Raw genomic sequence first — 16988 nt, 5'->3', positions numbered from 1 at the left:
ACAAGAAATCACATGTGTTTCTGTCTGCTCCCTTTACTCACTGGTGTTTGTTTAACAAGGAAATGTTGCTGGGTTTTCTTTGGTGTTAAGTGGCACTGGTTGCTGCAAGGAAGGAGGCGAAAGGGCTGAGTCAGTGCTCAAGGGCCAGACTGTCACAGCTGATTGGTGCACAAAAAGATGTTAAAAGCACATCAGACCAGGCACAGAGCCTGTGTGGCTATGAGAAGGAACTCCCTGTTTGAAGTTCTGAAGTCCCCCATACAAGCCTGGCAGACACCCAGCTGCAGTGTGTAGGGCTGCAGCAAATATCCCAATTTCCCAACCAAACAGCAAAGCTGCACCAGTTTAACTATGGCCTTTCTTAACAGAGGAGGTTGACAGTGTGCTCTTGGGAATAAGGAAAACTAGGCTACACTAGGGGGAGTGTGGCCAGCAGAGTGAGGACAGTTAATATCCCTGCTGCTTGGTAATGGTGGTGCTGCACCTAGAACAGTGTGTGGATTCAAAAGGAACTTGGAGAACTGGTGAGGCACCAGCAGAGTGGCCACCATGGACTGGGACCTGAGGCATGTCCTATAAAGGGAGCTGGGCTTGGACAGCTCAAAGGCTGAGGGCTGATCACTGTCTGCAGCTGTTGGAAGGGAAGTTGCAAAGAGGAGGTAAGCAAACTCTTGTCAACAGCACCAAATGCCATGAAAATGGGCAAAAGCCACAAATGAAGGTGCAGGACAGTCAGGATTGACATTGGTGAAATACTTTTGCTAAAAGGGCTGTGCACTCCTGGGGCAGGAACCCGGAGAGGCCAGGGATCACATCCTTACCACTTGACTAGATAAAGCCACAGTTGACTTCACCTGGCATTAGCAACAGCCTCCCTTCAAACACAAGGTCAAATTAAAGACCTACAGAGGTAAGTCTCACAGGACTCATGCTGAGCTATCTGAAAAAAATGTAAAGAAAAGATCTGAAAGGTCAGTACCACGGCTCAGCAAAGACATTACACCATCTGAAAGGAAATGATACTAGAAATTATTTCAGTATCAAACGGAAGGACTCTAGGACAACAGTGACAGTGACAGACTGCTAAGCTAAAAAACTTTGACAAAGGAGCAAGAAGCAGACAGAGGGACAGAATGTCCTCTGGGCAAGACTACGCTTAAAATCATTCTCATCATCCAAGCTATGACCCAGCCCTACTCATTTCTTGCACCCAGGAAGCACAAGAGATTGCATCTGAGAGCACAAAAGTTGACTGGCATTTTCCAATGTGGCCAATTGTTGCCTACACAAGGAGGTTGGGTCTTACCAATGCATTCCCAGTTAACAGAGAATCAGGCTTTCCCAACATGAAGGAATTTCAGTGCCTGAACTGAGCAATGCTGCACAGATAAGTGTCACTCAGACCACCCATTATTTTTAACTGCTGCCAGTTATTTTTTGGCTCTTTTGTGCCACCCAGACATCACAGACATTATTTTTTTAAGCTGTTTTACCCCTTGAGGTTTGGCTCAAGTAAGCTAACTAGCTGCTTATACCTAGCAGGGCAAACAAAGTAAAGAAACTGTATTCCTGTGCTTACAAAGAAAATAGGAAGTGCATTCTACTGTTCTAAGAGCTCGTTAATCCAGGGAAGCCAGAGCCCCTCACCCCCATCTTCCTGGGTGCCACACTGCAGGAATTTAACAGGCTGTGGGATGGCAGTAAACCCTTACCTGGGAGAATGTTCACCTTGAAAAGCAGCAGTAGCCAGCATTCAATTGAGACCCTTGCAATTGTACTTTTGAATAATTCCAAGAAGAAAAAAAAAGTTAACTTGGGTAAAAATTTATTTTACATACAGACCATTGCAACTTAACTATTAATCAAGAGAAGTTATTTTTCCTTTACAAGAAGTGACCAGTTGGTCTGAGATTAACAGAAATCTAAGCCTGAGAGCTGGAATTTTAGTTTGGAAATCAGATCTTAAGGGAAGGGTCCTTCCAAGCACCACTCAGTTCAGCAAGAAGCTGCAGGACTTGAACTGCAGCTGAGCTGCACTGCACAGTGCTGAAAGCAGATTCCCAGAGGCAGTTCAGACCTTTCCAGAACTGGACTAGCTGAGAAAGATGATACCTGGAAAGGTACAGAAGCCTTTCCAATACTTTGTTCAGCTCTCAAACTAGAATTGGAAGTGGTGAAACAGCACAACCTGTGAAGTACAAAACATCAAGTTACAGAGCAGGAGACAAACAGGAAAGCAATAATGGCAGGGACCCTCCTAAGCCAAGTGTTCTACATGTAGCAGATTCCTGGCCAAGTTCAAATGGACAGAGTACAAAAAATACTTTGACCAATAATTAATTGTACAGGAAACAAACAGTCTACTAAAAAGCAATTCTTACTCTAGATGCCAATGAGTCCTTAAAAGCAGGGAGGGGACTGAGGAGCTGCACTTGGGCACTGCTGCCAGGATCATTCACGCTGCTCCATTTTTACTTTGGGAGGTCTCAGGAAGGTCCTGTTTTTCTTCTCCTTCTTCCCCTTTGTATTTGCCTGGAAATTTCTCCAGCTGTCCACACGACCATCCCGACTTTCCTGGGAGCAACAGAGAGAGCAGAGAGTTAAGAAGTGCAGGAGCCAGAAAACAGGCATTACACACCAGATTCAAGAGCCCAGTAGCAATTACTTAAGAGAAGTAATTCTTACTCCTTACATAGCATGTAGCAGCCTGGCAGCCAGGACTTACAGACACTGTACAGAGCCAGAGCAACTGAAACAGCACAGTGGAACTACAAGTGAGGCAACAAACACCTGTACAAGCTCTGTGCTGGTGTCTTGTTTCAAAAGCAAGCAGCTTGAATTCTGAAATCCTGACTGAATCCTCTGATGTGCACAGCAAACAAGAGACCTCATCTCCAAGGAAAATGCTGAATGCTGACTCCCCTCCTGCTTCTTGCTCCAAGCTTCATCACAAAGAAACAATGAGAAAAGGTCTCTGGTGTGTTCTGTGATATCAGTTTTGCTAGGGATGAGGCTGTATGGCTACTTCTGCTCTAACCTTGTTTGTTGGTGGAAGTTATTCTTGAAATTACAAAGCAAATTAATTTTGAGGGTGGGGCAGGTAAAAGGAGATGTTCCAGCTTACTCCTTCTAAAATACATCAAGATTCCCTGAAGCATGGCCAAGAATTTCTGAGGCCCAACCTGTAAGTTCATCTGTTTTTACCTCAAAGTTCTTCTGCCACTCCCGCTCTCGTTTGGCTTTCTCCTGTGCCTCTATTTCCTCTTCCCTCTGCCGCTTCCTGGAAGGGATGCCACAAAGAAGTTATGAACCCACAAGCACCTAACCTTAAAGAAACACAGTAATACTTTCAAAACATCTCAGAAAGCTCTTATTTCTTGGCAGATTAAAGTCCTTATCAGAAGAGATAAATACACCCACCTAAGGTAGCAGAGAAAACTGAATTTTATTTCAAAATTGGAGGAGCAGCGAGCAGAGAAGGTGTCTTGACACCACTAACAGCATGCAGGGACTTGATAACTGAGTCAGTTTCTCCTGCTCTGCAGAATAAGTTGGACTCCTTCATAACTCTGCTCTAAAACTGTTGACAGTACACATTTTGAGAAGTTAATAGGCACCTGAATGAATTTTTCCCCCCTAATTTTTATTTGCAGTCAAAAGCAGTGCCCTGCAACCACCTCTCAGGCTGCCTTCACTGACCAGTACAGAAACCCTGCTTTATGAAATGCATCCACAGTGAGCACTCAGGCAACATGGGATCAAAACACCTGAAACAGCTCAGGATCACACATGCTACAGGGTTTTTCTGTGACTTCAAAATTAAAATGACAATCAATTCTTTGCAGGCTAGCAACATGCAGAAATGTGTCACTGTTTCACTGTTCTGGCTTCTCTTCATATAAAACTATATAAGCATTCCAAATATATCAATGCTTTAAGTAGGGGAGGGCAAGTTTCTTTGCATTTCTCAAACACAGAGCTCTGCAACCCACAGGTTGGAATCTACATCACTGGAAGTCAGTTTGACAGGACCCTTATTCATTTAAGCTAAGGCAATGCTTTCAGCAGGATGCCAGACAAGATGATCTCCAGAGATCTGTTCCAACATTCTATCATTCCTTGTATCTTTTCTTAGGAAGCACGAGGAGAAAAGAACCTAAACTGTAAAAAAGCAAAATCCAGCTCATACCTTTCATGCATTTCTTTTGCCTCTCTTTCTTTCCTCTTTATTTCCAGTTCAGCAAAAAGCTTCATTGTCTGCTTGTATACAGCTTGTTTGAACTGCAAAACACAAATTCAGTCTTAAAATAATGCCCATTAACACAGCTGGAGAAATTTATTTTACTTAAAAATGCAGAAGCACAAAAACAATGCAAAGCTTATGTGTGCCCACATAACCCTGTGCCCTGCCTTGACAGCAGCCAGCAGCAGTGGCATTCAAAAAGGTATAAACAATTGCTAATTAAATTCTGGCTCTGACACCAGGGAACAACTACTTATTAGCCTCATAGTTGTCTCATTTCCATTTGTATTAATGAAGCTGTATCTACACAGAACTGTTCATTTCAAGCTCTCTTATTCTTCTCTTAAGTCTTGCAATGATACATTTGAATAAAAAAGGCAAAACTGTCATTGTTTAGATAGTAATTTCCCAGCAGGTCTTCCTCATGGGTGTATTGTAAAACTCTAGCACTAGTTCTTAAGTAGAAAACATCAGTACACTTAAAACAAACTTCATTATTAAGAAACAGGAAGAGACATCTGAAATCCCAGCACTCAGGATACAATAAGAAATTTGAGTCAAAAAGACTGCACAATGCATAGGCAAGAAGACTCAGTACAAGAATTGGGTATTTTGATCTGTATATTCTCACTTCTCCACCCTTGGAAGTGTTCAAGGCCAGGCTGGGTGGGGCTTGGAGCAACCTGGCCTGGTGGGAGCTGGGAATTGATGATTTTTAAGGTCCCTTCCAACCCAAACCATTCTATGATTCTGTGACTTATTTACTCTTCACACTACAGTTAAAATACTCCATAGTGGCTTATCAGAATTTCTTCTTCTGTAAGTGCAAGGATTTACAACACTCTAACAAGCCCAACAGATACTTCCACGCTGGATTTAACTCCTAACTCCTCAGAAGACATTTTGTATTACTGCATTTCTCCGAAGAGTGTAAGACTTACAACTTCAGGATCATCTTCTTCTACAGTGGGAGGTTTTCCATCTTTCTTCAGCTGCTTCTTTTTTTCTTTCACCTAAAAATTAAGAACAAAAATAAGAGCCTAAAAATTTCTATCAGGGCTCATGTAAGTGTACTCAAGAAGCTCTGTATTCTGGCTCCACTGTGTGGGAAGAACTCTGGATGACAGTAAGTTCTTGATTTGGATCAATGTTTTATTTTAGACCAAAATCTGATGCTAGGTCCAGAGAAACACCTGAGATCACTATCACATGAATGGTGGTAATTAAAAATACTATGTTAGATAATATTGATTCAACAACCCTTTTGTTATTCTTGCTTTGCTTTAAAGATATATTTGTATGTAATATCCACCATCCAAGCCATGAAGTTTATTTTGCTTTGTAATATTCAAAAGACTAACAAAAACAAGCACAACACAAAGTATTCCTAGGTTTAGAGTATCCCAGTATCACCTGCTTTACCAAGTCTGGTGTGTTTCAGCCCAGCCACATCACTCAACTTCTTGGCCAATGCAGTCCAAGCTCCTTATCTTATAGGTCATTTTGCTGCAAACTTCTCTGTCTCCTGCTGTCACCACCTATTTTTCCCACCTACACACATTTGAGCTGCATCATTCATTCACAGACTTGGAAAAAAAAAACAAACTAGGTCAGATCATGTGGTCTGACCTAATTATGTCAAGTATTGAATTTCACTGAATCTTGCACTGAGCTCAAGAGCAGACTTGGACAAAGCACTGCCATGAAGAGCTCAGAGTCCACCTGCACAGCCTCATCATCAAGTTTGATCAGCTCATCTTCTAATGGCCTGAACACACAGCCCACATATCAAAAAGCAAATGAAAAAGGACCAATTACTGCTCACTCCCACCCCTGGACATTCCTATGGAATACTTACAGTGTGCTCCACGTATTCTTTTCCTGCTTGTATCACATCCAAGGCCCTCTTCTTTTGCTCCTGATCTAGCAGCAACTTGTATGCTTTATCTACAGCTAGTAAAAAACATCAACATTAATAGCACCAGTAGTCACACTCACAAGGCATGACAAGATTGCTACTTGTTGACCACACATTTTGCTTCCTACAGCTTTTCAGGGGAGGTTGTTTCATTTTTGTTTGGGTTGTGTTTTGTTTTGGTTTTTACTACATCTAGGTAAGTTACACTCTGATTAGTCAAATGAGATCTGGGGTACAGTGGTGGCAGAGACTCAGACAGTTTGTGAAGTCATCAAGGTGAAAGTGTCAGTCCTATCAAGGGCACAAAGTAAATTTAGGGTGTATAACTCCTCACCATAATGCAAAGCACACACCTGAAACCACCACATTCCTTCTGCCACATGGCCTTTGAATAAAATCTAACGCACTGACTCAAGTTTTTCTTGAGCAATCTGCTCTGTCCTGGTTGCACAGGGCGATGTCCACACGCCATCTAGTGACAGCCCCTGCAGAAACATCACCCCCCTCCTGCTGCTCCCCACCCACCCAGCCACACCACGGCCCAGGAAAGTGGAAAAATTACCTTCAAACGCCTTCTGGGCTCTATCTGCATCATCTTGATTTTTGTCTGGATGTACCAATATTGACAACTGCAAGAGAAAGGATCTTGCTTAAAGAACTTATTAAAAAATGAAAAGTATTTCTGAGATTTTTGCAAGAGGAGTGAGGTAGTCTCAGAAAGAAGGAATCAGAAGGCTTCACTTTTCTCTGTATACGGTCAAAGGACCTGACACCACAGAGAAGTGTGCACCAGTAAAGTCTTGTAACTCAAATATAATCCATGTAGTAACCAAGCTGCTGCAGAAACATCATGGCTTAGGATGTGCCCAGCAACATAAACACCCTCCAGCTGCAGAGCCTGGGGCTGTTAGGAACCCCTTGGTCACTCAAGTTTTGTATCTTTGGTCTTTAGAAGAAACAAACCCACAAAGATCACCCTCAACCCCAGCTGCACCTTTTACTCAGCAATGTCACCCAAAAAGTTCTACAGCATCCTTAAGGCTGTTCCCATATAAAACTATTTAAGAGTGGCCAAGTTTTCCCTTAGTGTCCTTTACTGAAAGTTAAGAAAACTTCCTATGCTCCTACCCAGCAGAGACAGCATATTGATCACTGCCACATTTAGGACAAACTCCAATGGACTGCAAAGCACCTGTTGTTCACCTTCCTCTTCCAGACAATGATAAAGTTCTTTCAAACTTTACCCACGTGGCTTTTTTTTTCCAGACCTCCTACTTTTTCTCTTACTGTGTGAGCTCTCCAGTTCATCTGCATCATTCCCAGTACAATCACAGAATCACACAATGTTAGGGGTTGGAAGAGATATTGAGAGATCAGAGTCCAATCCCCCAAAACTGGTTATTCAAAACCAGTCACAGTATGGCAAGTAAAATTGTGTTAGTGCTGAAGAATGCAAAATGATTGCTCCCTAAACTCCACAGACAGCACTTTCTCCTTCACAGAAAAAAGGTTTGCCTCCTGTCCCAAACAGCAGCACACTGCCAATAGCCCCTGTGATTGTCAACAGCCAGTGTCTTTCCTTCTCTTGGCTGTTCCACATTCTGTATTTAGGTGTTTGGTTTCTTCACAATTTCACACACTTCACTTCAGCACACTGACTTCAAAACATCTGCTTGTGGTATTCCATCAGCCTAAAGCTAAGAAAACCCCAGTTTATTGATCCACAGAGCTGAGAACTCAGGAACATACAGAAAGGTGAGCCCTTTCCCCACACACAGATGTAGTCTACATCCCAGCAACAACTTGGCAGGCTCCATCAGCCAGCACAGCTTACCTCTGAAAAGTCTGTGATGGTTACAGCTCTAATTCAGTCAGGAGGCTACAGCCCTCCAATTACTGTGCCTCTTTGCTGCATGCACTAATTAAAGCTCAACTTTCTTTTGCAGACTTGTCAGCACAGTAAATCTGAGGTCATGCTCTCTGCATTGCATGGGGCAACACAAATGGGTCAGTGAGCTGCCCCAGGTAACCCAGCCACCAAAAACAACTGCAGAAATTCTTAAAGAAAACTCAGAGAAAATATGTAGGAAAAGTACCTTTTCTTTGTTCTTAGTTTCTGACAAATCTGGACTCCCTCTTTCTACCAAAGTTTAATAACCTGGTTATACACTGGTATATCAGTTTGCCATAGCCCCATCACACACCTTACAGGCAAAGCAGCACAGACAAGGGACACTTCTGCAGCTCTCCTTTTGTTCATAGAAAGATTGCTCTATGCATTGCTTCCCAAAACGGCTACTTTTATACCCAAACACAGCTTTACCATCATTTTTCTTGTTCCCAAGCACAGCTGCACAATCTTTACTAAGCTTCCTTCCAGAAGTTTCAAGTGTGAAAGTCAAATACCTGCCGGAATCTTTTCTTGATCTCTTCATCTGTGGCTTCAGGATCCATCTGCAGCACCTAAAAGAGACCATGAGAGCAGGAGGCTGAGGATGCACCCAGATCCTTGGCAGCAAGCTCTAAACACTTGGTTCACTGGCACACAGACACAATACCAGAAAGCTCCCCCCTTCAGGGAGCTAATTCAGGACATGAAGTTTCACATATTAAACCAGAAACATTTTAAGTGACGTGGTGTTTGGAACATGATAGTTGAAGCAATTCTAGAATCCTCTGAGTCTGCCAATGTCCTTTACACACTCAAGTCTCATGTAAACAGCTGCCACCCCTAAATAGCCAAAACTGATCCAAACCTTCAGCCAGTCCTGCAGCAATGCTGAGTTTGTCAGAAATGGAAGCACATGGTGCTTTTGGGACACTGTAGAATCATTCATAACTGAGATGCTTTGGGCATGACACATTCAATGTAATAATTTATTAATTCATTTCAGTGTTCATATTCAGCAATTTTGTCAGTTTGAAAGGAGGAAGTAAAGTTTTACTGTTTGGTTTCCATGAATAAGACCATTTGCCTATGTACTGATCTTTCAGCATGTGGCCATTTAGCAGCTCTTCTGTAAATTAATTACTGAAGTAACAAGTGAGCCTACTCAATGCAGACTCATCTGCTCTGACACTATGAACTGCAAATAAAACCCACTCTCTGACAGGAAAGCTACAATCTGCTTCTAAATGGCTTTTTTAATTCACTCATCAGGTACTAAGATCTACAGAGAACTGAACGTTGTGAATCTGACAACTTATTAGGCTGTCCAGTCCTAAACTGGGACTACAAAAATCACCTGGGGCTTTACAGAGACAGCTGAAGATTGTATCAGGAAGGAATATACACAGGGACAGCTAGCTCCAGAGGAACCCCAGACTGCTTTATTGAAGTGTTAAGACTTTACAACTGTCTGCATCTGGAATCACACTACATAACGTGCAAGGGAATAACCAGTCTTCCAGTGACTCCTCAAAGATTGCTCACTAGTGTGTGCAGTAAGAGCCTTTCTCTCGTTCTATGCACTAGGGAAGTTCAGTGAGACAAACATCCAAAATAAAAGACACCATTAGAAATGCCAGCTCTCCAGAACTGGGGAGCATGCCCTCTGTAGTTGTTACATTCTCATTCAGCATACCAAGTATTTATCTGCCAAATCTTCCATTAGGGTTTACACCTGTCATAAAGCAATGAAAAAGAGAGCAAGCACACATACACCATCCTTCTGTTTTCTGTAAACCTTTAGCATCGTAATCTACAGCTAGAGAATTTTTTTGTTTAGTCTTTTTCACTAGAAAAAATACCCAGCAAATCTGGAAATGAGTATACCTAGTCAGAAGGGAGTACAAAATGTCAAACTAACCTCAAAAGGGTTCAAGTTGAAGTAGGAAGATCCAGGTCGAGTCAGCCTGTCAATTTGGTTTTTTGATGTTAAAACAGAATCTCGTTTTTCAATTTGCTTTACCTGAAGAACAAGAGAGACCTATGTAAGCTGACAACAGTCACCCCATCCTGTGTGATTACTATACCAGTTATCCTCAGCTGGTACTACAACACCTCTTGCTCATCCCCAGTCCAGTTACTTTACTCAAGCACCAGCAGAACAGTTTTTCAGCCTTTTCTACAGCATGACATATTTTTCATGTCACTTTTTAACCACTAAAGAACCCAAGCTCCTAGAAAGTACTTCTACAGCTTGCTCAAGGGTTGTGGCTTTTCCCCTCACTCCTAAATCTACCAGCACCATCATCGTGATCCCCTCAGCACCGACAGAACCCACTTCTAACACGCTGTCGTTAACAGCCCGTGAAACACACAAAGCAACTCCCCCCATTTCATTCTGACCACGTTATGCAGTTCAGCTCACTCTACTTTTTACTCCGAACACAATTAAGCCAAACCAAACCGTGCATTTACACTCAACCTTCACCTTCATTTGCAGACACACGACTCGCCCATCACCTCAGGCTGGTGAGCACACCCAGCTGGGCACCAAGTAACGGGCTGAGGGAAAGGGCCCCGCGCACCTCCCCAGGAGACATTTTGTCCCCAGGAAGGCCCAGCCGTGGGCACGGCGGGGGAGAACGTTCAGACCCGGCACAACACCCCCAGGATTACCCGAGACAGGGCCAGGGGCTCAGCGCTCGGCTCCTTCCCCCGCCACAGCTTCCCGGAGGGCGGAAGAGGCCGCGGGGCCGGACGCCCGCTCTGCCTGGGCCTCACACCGGCCGCTTGCCCACCCCGGCCATTCGCTCGCCCCCCTGCCCAGCGTCCCCCGCCCCGCCCGCCCTCCCGCCCGTCGGCGGCCCGGGGCAGCCCCCTGCATCGCCACAGCCAGGCTCGGGGCCCGGAGGCGTCCCCTTAGGACGGCTGGGCCGGGCCAGGCGTCAAGCGGCCCGCCAGGCCCCGGCGGTGGGAGGGGAAGCGGTCCCGCCTGCGGCTGCCGGTCCCGGTGCCGGTGCCGGTACCTCGTTATAGAAGGTGAGGAACGCCTCCTCGGCGGCTCCCCCCGCCGCGGGCTCCCCCGCCGCCGCCATCGCCACCAACACGTGACCCGCGCACGCACGCGCGCCCGAGGGGCTGAGTGCGGCGGGGGCGGGCGGCACCCCCGGCACGTGACCGCCGCCCGTGCCATAGCAACAGGCCCCGCCCCCTTCCCCCCCCCACCCCGGCACCGCCTGTGAGGGGAAGAGGGGCGGGGGGAGCCCGGGAGAGGCAGCGGGGAGCGGAGACCGGGGAGCGGGGCCCGGGAGAGGCGGGGCCGGGAGTCTCCGGGGGTCTCCGAGCCCTGCAGCCCTGCCCGAGCCCGGGGCGGGGAATGGGGGAGCGAAGGCTGCGCTTGCGCATGGCGTGACGCGCGGGGCGGGTCCCGTCCGCGGCGCTCCAAGGGCAGGAGGCGATGGCGGCGGCGGCGGTGGCGCGGAGCGGCCTGCGCGGGGTCCTGCTGGCCCAGCAGCAGCGGTGGAGCTCGGGGTCGGGAGCTGACCAGGTGGGCCCGGCGGGTCCGGGCGGTGTCTGTTGTCTCCCCTTGTCCCTCCCGCACCCCTCACCGCGGTCTCTCCCCGCAGCTGGGCGAGCTGGGCAAAGGCGCCGGGAAGGGCGGCGGCGGCGGCGGCACCATCCGTGAGGCCGGGGGAGCCTTCGGGAAGAAGCAGGCGGCCGAGGAGGAGCGGTACTTCAGGTGAGCCGTGCCGGCGGCCTCCGCCCCGAGGACCCAGCCCGACAGCCCCCTCCGCCCCGCCCGGTATCCCCCGCAGGGCCCGGCAGGACGGCCTGGTGCTGGGCCCCCGCCAGCCGCCTCCTCCCGCAGCCGGGCCCTCGCCTCTCCCCGAGCCCCGCGCCCGAGGGTTGCGGTGACCTCCGGCGTGGTGCAGCTTGTGCCGTGCTTTGTTGCAGGGACAAGGAGAGGGAGCAGCTCGCTGCCTTACGGAAACACCACGAGGAAGAGATTGATCACCACCAGAAAGAGATAGAGCGTCTCCAGAAAGAAATTGAGCGTCATAAGCATAAGATCAAGAAGCTTAAAGATGATAATTAAGCTGATCTTGTTGTTGAATGTGCATGGCCATACCTGTTGTGGTGAAAAGCTGCACTGAAGACTTTATGCTTTGGCCAACAAAATCTAAATTTGCACAATTATACTGTGTTCTGCAACATTAAAATAAACTACATCTGTCTTCTGCTCAGTAGCTGTTTAATGAAAACAAAAATCCACTGCCTGGTTTTAAACATCTTTGTTCTTCCAAAAGTAAGGATATACTCTTGAGTAGGCAGTTCTGTACTCCACTGTTTTCTTTACATTGATTTGAAAGAAATTATCATTTGTACTTTGTGTGGTAACTTTACAGTTAAAACTGCAAGAAAAGCTGGGGAAAAAAGTGGAATCTGTTCATACAGAAATAACTTTGTCTCAAAACTGTGGTGTAGGGAGGAGATGGCTTTCTACTGACCTAGCAGATTATCTAAAAATATTAATTTTATCTAAAAATATTAATTTTTTTTGTTGCACTTAGTGTTCAGTGCCATAAACTGAGAGAGAAAAATAACATTAAGTTTGGGTTACAATGATTTTATTTGTGCTGGTGCAACTTTATGGAGCAAGACAGCTGAGATGCTGGCTTGTAGGTGAATGTTCTTTTCCACAAAGACATTAAATACCCAATGGTGTTTTTTGCTTCTTTGATTCTCTACTTCTCAATGTTCCTTAATCTAAGTTCATTTCCAAAGAAGGGTGTATTGAGAATGATTTTATGAAATTTAGTCACTTCTGTAATTTTAATGTAAGAAATCCAAAATAAGATACAGCAAGTGACCTACTGAAATAGTGTGGCCGTGCTGCACTGAGCTCTGACAAGAAGGGGGTTTGTCTGTAATAAGAATGGGCAGGTAAGGAAAGAGAAGTGTGTTCCTTCCACACTCGTACTGTTGTGTCTAATTCTGCCTGAACAGACTTTCAAAGCAGTGGTAACAGCCACCCTACCTCAGGGCATGTCACTTTATACTGCAAAGTTTGGCAAGGAAGCTGGGCTGGGAGGATGTGTGCAACTGTCCAGAAGTGCCAAGATCAGCACCGAGCAAATGGGAGAAGTAAGGTGGAGGCAGGGTGTATGTGATGGGAGCAGGCTTCTCCCATCCCTTGAAATTACCTTTGCTGGATTAGAAAGGTCTCTGTTTTTATCCAGCTGGAATGACAATTGATTCTGCAGCTATCCTCCTACCAGGGATTCCACGTGGCTGTGAACTTTAATGCCTTGGGTAGCATCTCTTCACTTTGTCCTCATGATGAGGCTTCTCTCCTGTGTTCTACCCACTGACCTTTTCCATGAAGCCCCAATAACCTAAATCTCTGTGAAACCAGTTTGCTGTAGTTTAATGCTGGTGACACTCCAGCCATTCCCAGTTAACAGGCACCATTTAATTTCCTTGGTGGTGCAAATACTCCTGACAAAAGACCCTTCCCCTGAATTTGCCTCTAGAAATCCCAAGCCCCTCACCCACCCCTCCTGTAATGAATCTTCACGGTGCAGCTCTCTGAGCAACTCCTACAACAGCTCCCAGCACCCCAGTTCTGGCCACAGCACCCCAATCCTTCTCTGGTGCTGCTTCCAGTTCTTATTCAAACCTTTCATAAGCAGATTCAATTGCAGAAATGTCTTTCTCTCTTCCCTGAGGTCAGCAAGAAGAATTAAGTGCTGTGGTATCTGATCAGCTAGCAACAGTGGATCAAGGTAAATGTTTGAGGGGAACCTCTGCATTTGGGCAAGGGAGATGTTAAATCATCTTGCTTTGTGTAGCTTCAACATCAGTGCATTTCTTCATAAGCATTTTTTTTTCTTCTAATGAACTGTCAGTATCTGCAATAAGCTACTAAACAACATAGATGTATATTGCTTGTTGCATATTATGATACAGTACTGACAATATACAGTGAGTATATCGGATCTGGGGTGCTTTAGTAAGGCAGGTGTTTCTTCCATGTTGAGTGCAGGAAGCTTATGAGGATTACAAAGCTACAGTGAAGATGTGTAGAGAGAAAATTAGAAGGGCCAAGGCCCAACTGGAATTAAACTTGGGTACTGCGGTGAAAAATAACAATAAATGTTTCTATAAAGATAACAGGAGGAGGGCTAGGGAGAATCTCCATCCTCTGTTAGACACTGAGGGAAACGCAGTAACCAAGGATCAACAGAAGGCTGAGGTACTTCATACTTTCTCTGCAGGTCTGGGTGTTCCCTGGGCACACGGTCCCTTAAGATAGAAGGCAGAGATGGGCAACAGACTAAGCCCTATGTAATCCATGAGGAAATGGTTATGGACCTGCTTCATAAACTGGACACTCATAAGTTGATGGTTTACATCCTAGAGTGCTAAGAGAGCTGGCAGATGTGGCTGCCAAGCCTCTCTCCATCATCTTCCAGAAGTTCTGGCTAAGCAGGGATGTCCCATTGGACTGGAGGCTGCCAAATGTGACACCCATCTTCAAGAAAGGCTGGAAAGAGGATCCCAGTAATTACAGAGCTGTCAGTCTCACCTCAGAGCCAGGGAAGGTCATGGAACGGATAATCCCAAGAGCCATTATAGATCAGTTAAAAGTCAACCAGACAGGCCCAGTGTCATCCTTCCAAGAGAAGGAACAAAGGAGGGATTCTGGACTCAGGGGTGGAACACAGAGGGAGGGCTCTGTTCCCTCCCATTTCCTGCCCTGCTCTATAAAGATCGGGCAGTCAGCACCTGCACCCCCCACGCTTTTCCTTCCACCTCCTGCGTGGGGGCTGTGCTGCCGTTCTTTACCACCAGCTCACCAGGTGCTTGTCAGAGCCCATATCTATCAGGTTGTGCATATATACATTTGTATATATTGGTATGCTTTGTTATTTTATCCCCTATGTTAGCCCACGAGGCAGTGGGAGTTGTTGCCTGCCTTCCCAGGCTGGAGCATCCCAGCTCCCTGCACCAGATACACCTTGTCCTTGGTTCCAGGACAGTTCATGTCCTGCCTTGCCTTGGCCCAGAGTGCTCTACCTAGTATAATCCCAGAACTTTCTAGCAGAAATTAAAATCGAAAATTCTAGCAAAAACTTTAAAATTGTTCTTTGTTCCAGCATGTCTAGGACCTTCCTCCAGGCTCAGCTTGCTGTCTGGCACTGGAATAATCATAGCTTGTTCCTGGATGGAGGTGTTCAGTGTTCAGAGAATTTGGGGCTGAGGCTTTGCACCAAACTAAGGAGCAAAGTGACTGGCAAAGCACCCGTGGAAGCTGCAGATATTCTGGAGGGATATAACAACCTGGTCTGAGAGTTAAGGGCCTCAGCCAACTGAGGGTCTGGCACCTTTACACCAAGTGGCTGTACAACAGAAGATAACTTTTTCTGATGCCCTGCTGCCTTCAATAGTAAAACACCCAGAGAATAACAGCAGGGCAGAGCTTGCTTGTAAAAAGAAAGGATAGTAAACCTCCACATGGAGGGCAAGGGCATCCAAAAATAAAAATGGAAGGAAAAGACTTCCTTCATACCTTCAACTAGGGACAAAGAGCAGCAAATTCACTCTGAACTACCTACATGTGCTCAGGTGGCATAGGCTGACCACGAGAAACATCCTGAAGGATTCTTTGTGTTAGAATTCACTGGATGCCATTAGACATGTATGTGCAGTCTGCAGCACACAGCAGAGGATTGTCAGACTGTTTTTCTCAGTGTAACAACAGTTCTATTGTCATGGGAATCAAAGCTTCAGAGCTTTTTGCTCATCACAGGACAAAAAAATGAACTAGACTGCTCAATGAAACCAGTATTATCAAGGGAAATAATTTAACTATAAATATAATATCCCTAATAGCTCTAGATCCTCTTAAGAAACATGGGGTGGCAGAGTGGCAGCTTAGAGTTAATCCACATTTAATTACAAATCCTATTTTATGAACATCAACTTATAAATCATTTGATTAGCAGAAAAATAGTCCTGTACTGGCAAAAGCGTGTCAGGCTTAACACAAAATCAATATTGATTTTGGGTAGGAAATGAGAACTACCAAAAAAAGCCCAACTTTCACACCCCCCAGTCTGCTAAGGCTCACAACTATCTACATGTAACTACTAACCCACAACGACTCTGGGAAATACAAGGGCAGAACACGTTAAAAAGTGTCAGCAATACCATCCAGGCTTTTATTCTTGCAGTTAGCACATTAGGAATCTCCCTGCTGCAAGACCTGTGTTCAGCCATTGGAATCATCACACTGCCAGAAGCATCCACACCTCAGTACACATTTTGCTGTACTCTCACCATGTTCAGTTGCCAGCTGACAGGAGCCATCTCAGTATATTCCATATTTTACTCCTGGCTACTGTATTATGAAATATTCGAGAGCTTTGCAGGATATTTATTAAACATCACTAAAGGGACTGATGCTCAGATTCCTCAATTCCCCCCTGGTGCTGTGAGAAGTCCTTAAACCTCTCATTTTTAACTCCCCCTAAACTGCTGCAATGAACTTGAATGGGTAAGGTAATGAACAATTGTATCTCCTTCCATCTTTACACCACAGTAAACCCTACATTTTGCAAGGAGCTGTCACTACAGCCAGATCTGGCTAGGAAAGTGACAGTGGCAGAGCAATTTCACAGAAGTGTGTGTGTGCCAACAGTCAGGTTCAGCAATACAGACTGAATCCCTCCAATGTCTGGAGGAATTTGCCTTGGACTGCTGATCAGAAAGCTTCTTTTGTTTACATCAGCTAACACAAAACTTTTACTCATGCTCCACGTTAACATCGATGGAAATACACACAATATACCGCAGAGATGCATACAAACCTTCAGTAATTTTGTTGTTAAACTCCTGGAAAAGTCTTCTCCAAGACTAGGAGAGCTACTGGTTTT

At 45.6% G+C, this 16988-nt stretch overlaps 2 protein-coding genes across 2 annotated transcripts; one reads left to right on the top strand and one right to left on the bottom strand.

Annotated features, from left to right (window-relative positions):
* Positions 1-1808: 1808 nt before the first annotated feature.
* On the bottom strand, positions 1809-11197 carry DNAJC8 (DnaJ heat shock protein family (Hsp40) member C8). The gene is made up of 9 exons (XM_030464561.1): positions 11076-11197; positions 9971-10072; positions 8568-8624; positions 6724-6790; positions 6102-6196; positions 5185-5256; positions 4190-4281; positions 3205-3280; positions 1809-2574 (listed from the first exon to the last, which is right to left on the bottom strand). Exons 1-9 carry the CDS (start codon positions 11142-11144, stop codon positions 2452-2454), a joined length of 753 nt encoding a protein of 250 aa, XP_030320421.1. The 5' UTR covers positions 11145-11197; the 3' UTR covers positions 1809-2451.
* Positions 11198-11472: 275 nt separating this feature from the next.
* On the top strand, positions 11473-12576 carry ATP5IF1 (ATP synthase inhibitory factor subunit 1). The gene is made up of 3 exons (XM_030464353.1): positions 11473-11596; positions 11676-11788; positions 12004-12576. The coding sequence occupies exons 1-3, from the start codon at positions 11507-11509 to the stop codon at positions 12143-12145; spliced, it is 345 nt and encodes a 114-aa protein (XP_030320213.1). The 5' UTR covers positions 11473-11506; the 3' UTR covers positions 12146-12576.
* Positions 12577-16988: the final 4412 nt, after the last annotated feature.

The sequence above is a fragment of the Calypte anna genome, chromosome 23, assembly GCF_003957555.1.
Source record: "Calypte anna isolate BGI_N300 chromosome 23, bCalAnn1_v1.p, whole genome shotgun sequence".
Classification (NCBI taxonomy): Eukaryota; Metazoa; Chordata; class Aves; order Apodiformes; family Trochilidae; genus Calypte; species Calypte anna.
The sequence above is the reverse complement of the archived record's forward strand: the minus strand, read 5'-3'. Positions and strand labels throughout refer to the sequence as shown.

Coding starts and splice junctions, on each gene's coding strand:
- DNAJC8 (XM_030464561.1), bottom strand. CDS start 11,144: ATGGCGGCGGCGGGGGAGCCCGCGGCGGGGGGAGCCGCCGAGGAGGCG. Junction 8,625..9,970: donor TCAACTTGAACCCTTTTGAG/GTTAGTTTGACA, acceptor GGTCTCTTTTAG/GTGCTGCAGATGGATCCTGA. Junction 6,791..8,567: donor TCAAGAAAAGATTCCGGCAG/GTATTTGACTTT, acceptor TTTCTCTTGCAG/TTGTCAATATTGGTACATCC.
- ATP5IF1 (XM_030464353.1), top strand. CDS start 11,507: ATGGCGGCGGCGGCGGTGGCGCGGAGCGGCCTGCGCGGGGTCCTGCTG. Junction 11,597..11,675: donor CGGGGTCGGGAGCTGACCAG/GTGGGCCCGGCG, acceptor CTCTCCCCGCAG/CTGGGCGAGCTGGGCAAAGG. Junction 11,789..12,003: donor GAGGAGGAGCGGTACTTCAG/GTGAGCCGTGCC, acceptor GCTTTGTTGCAG/GGACAAGGAGAGGGAGCAGC.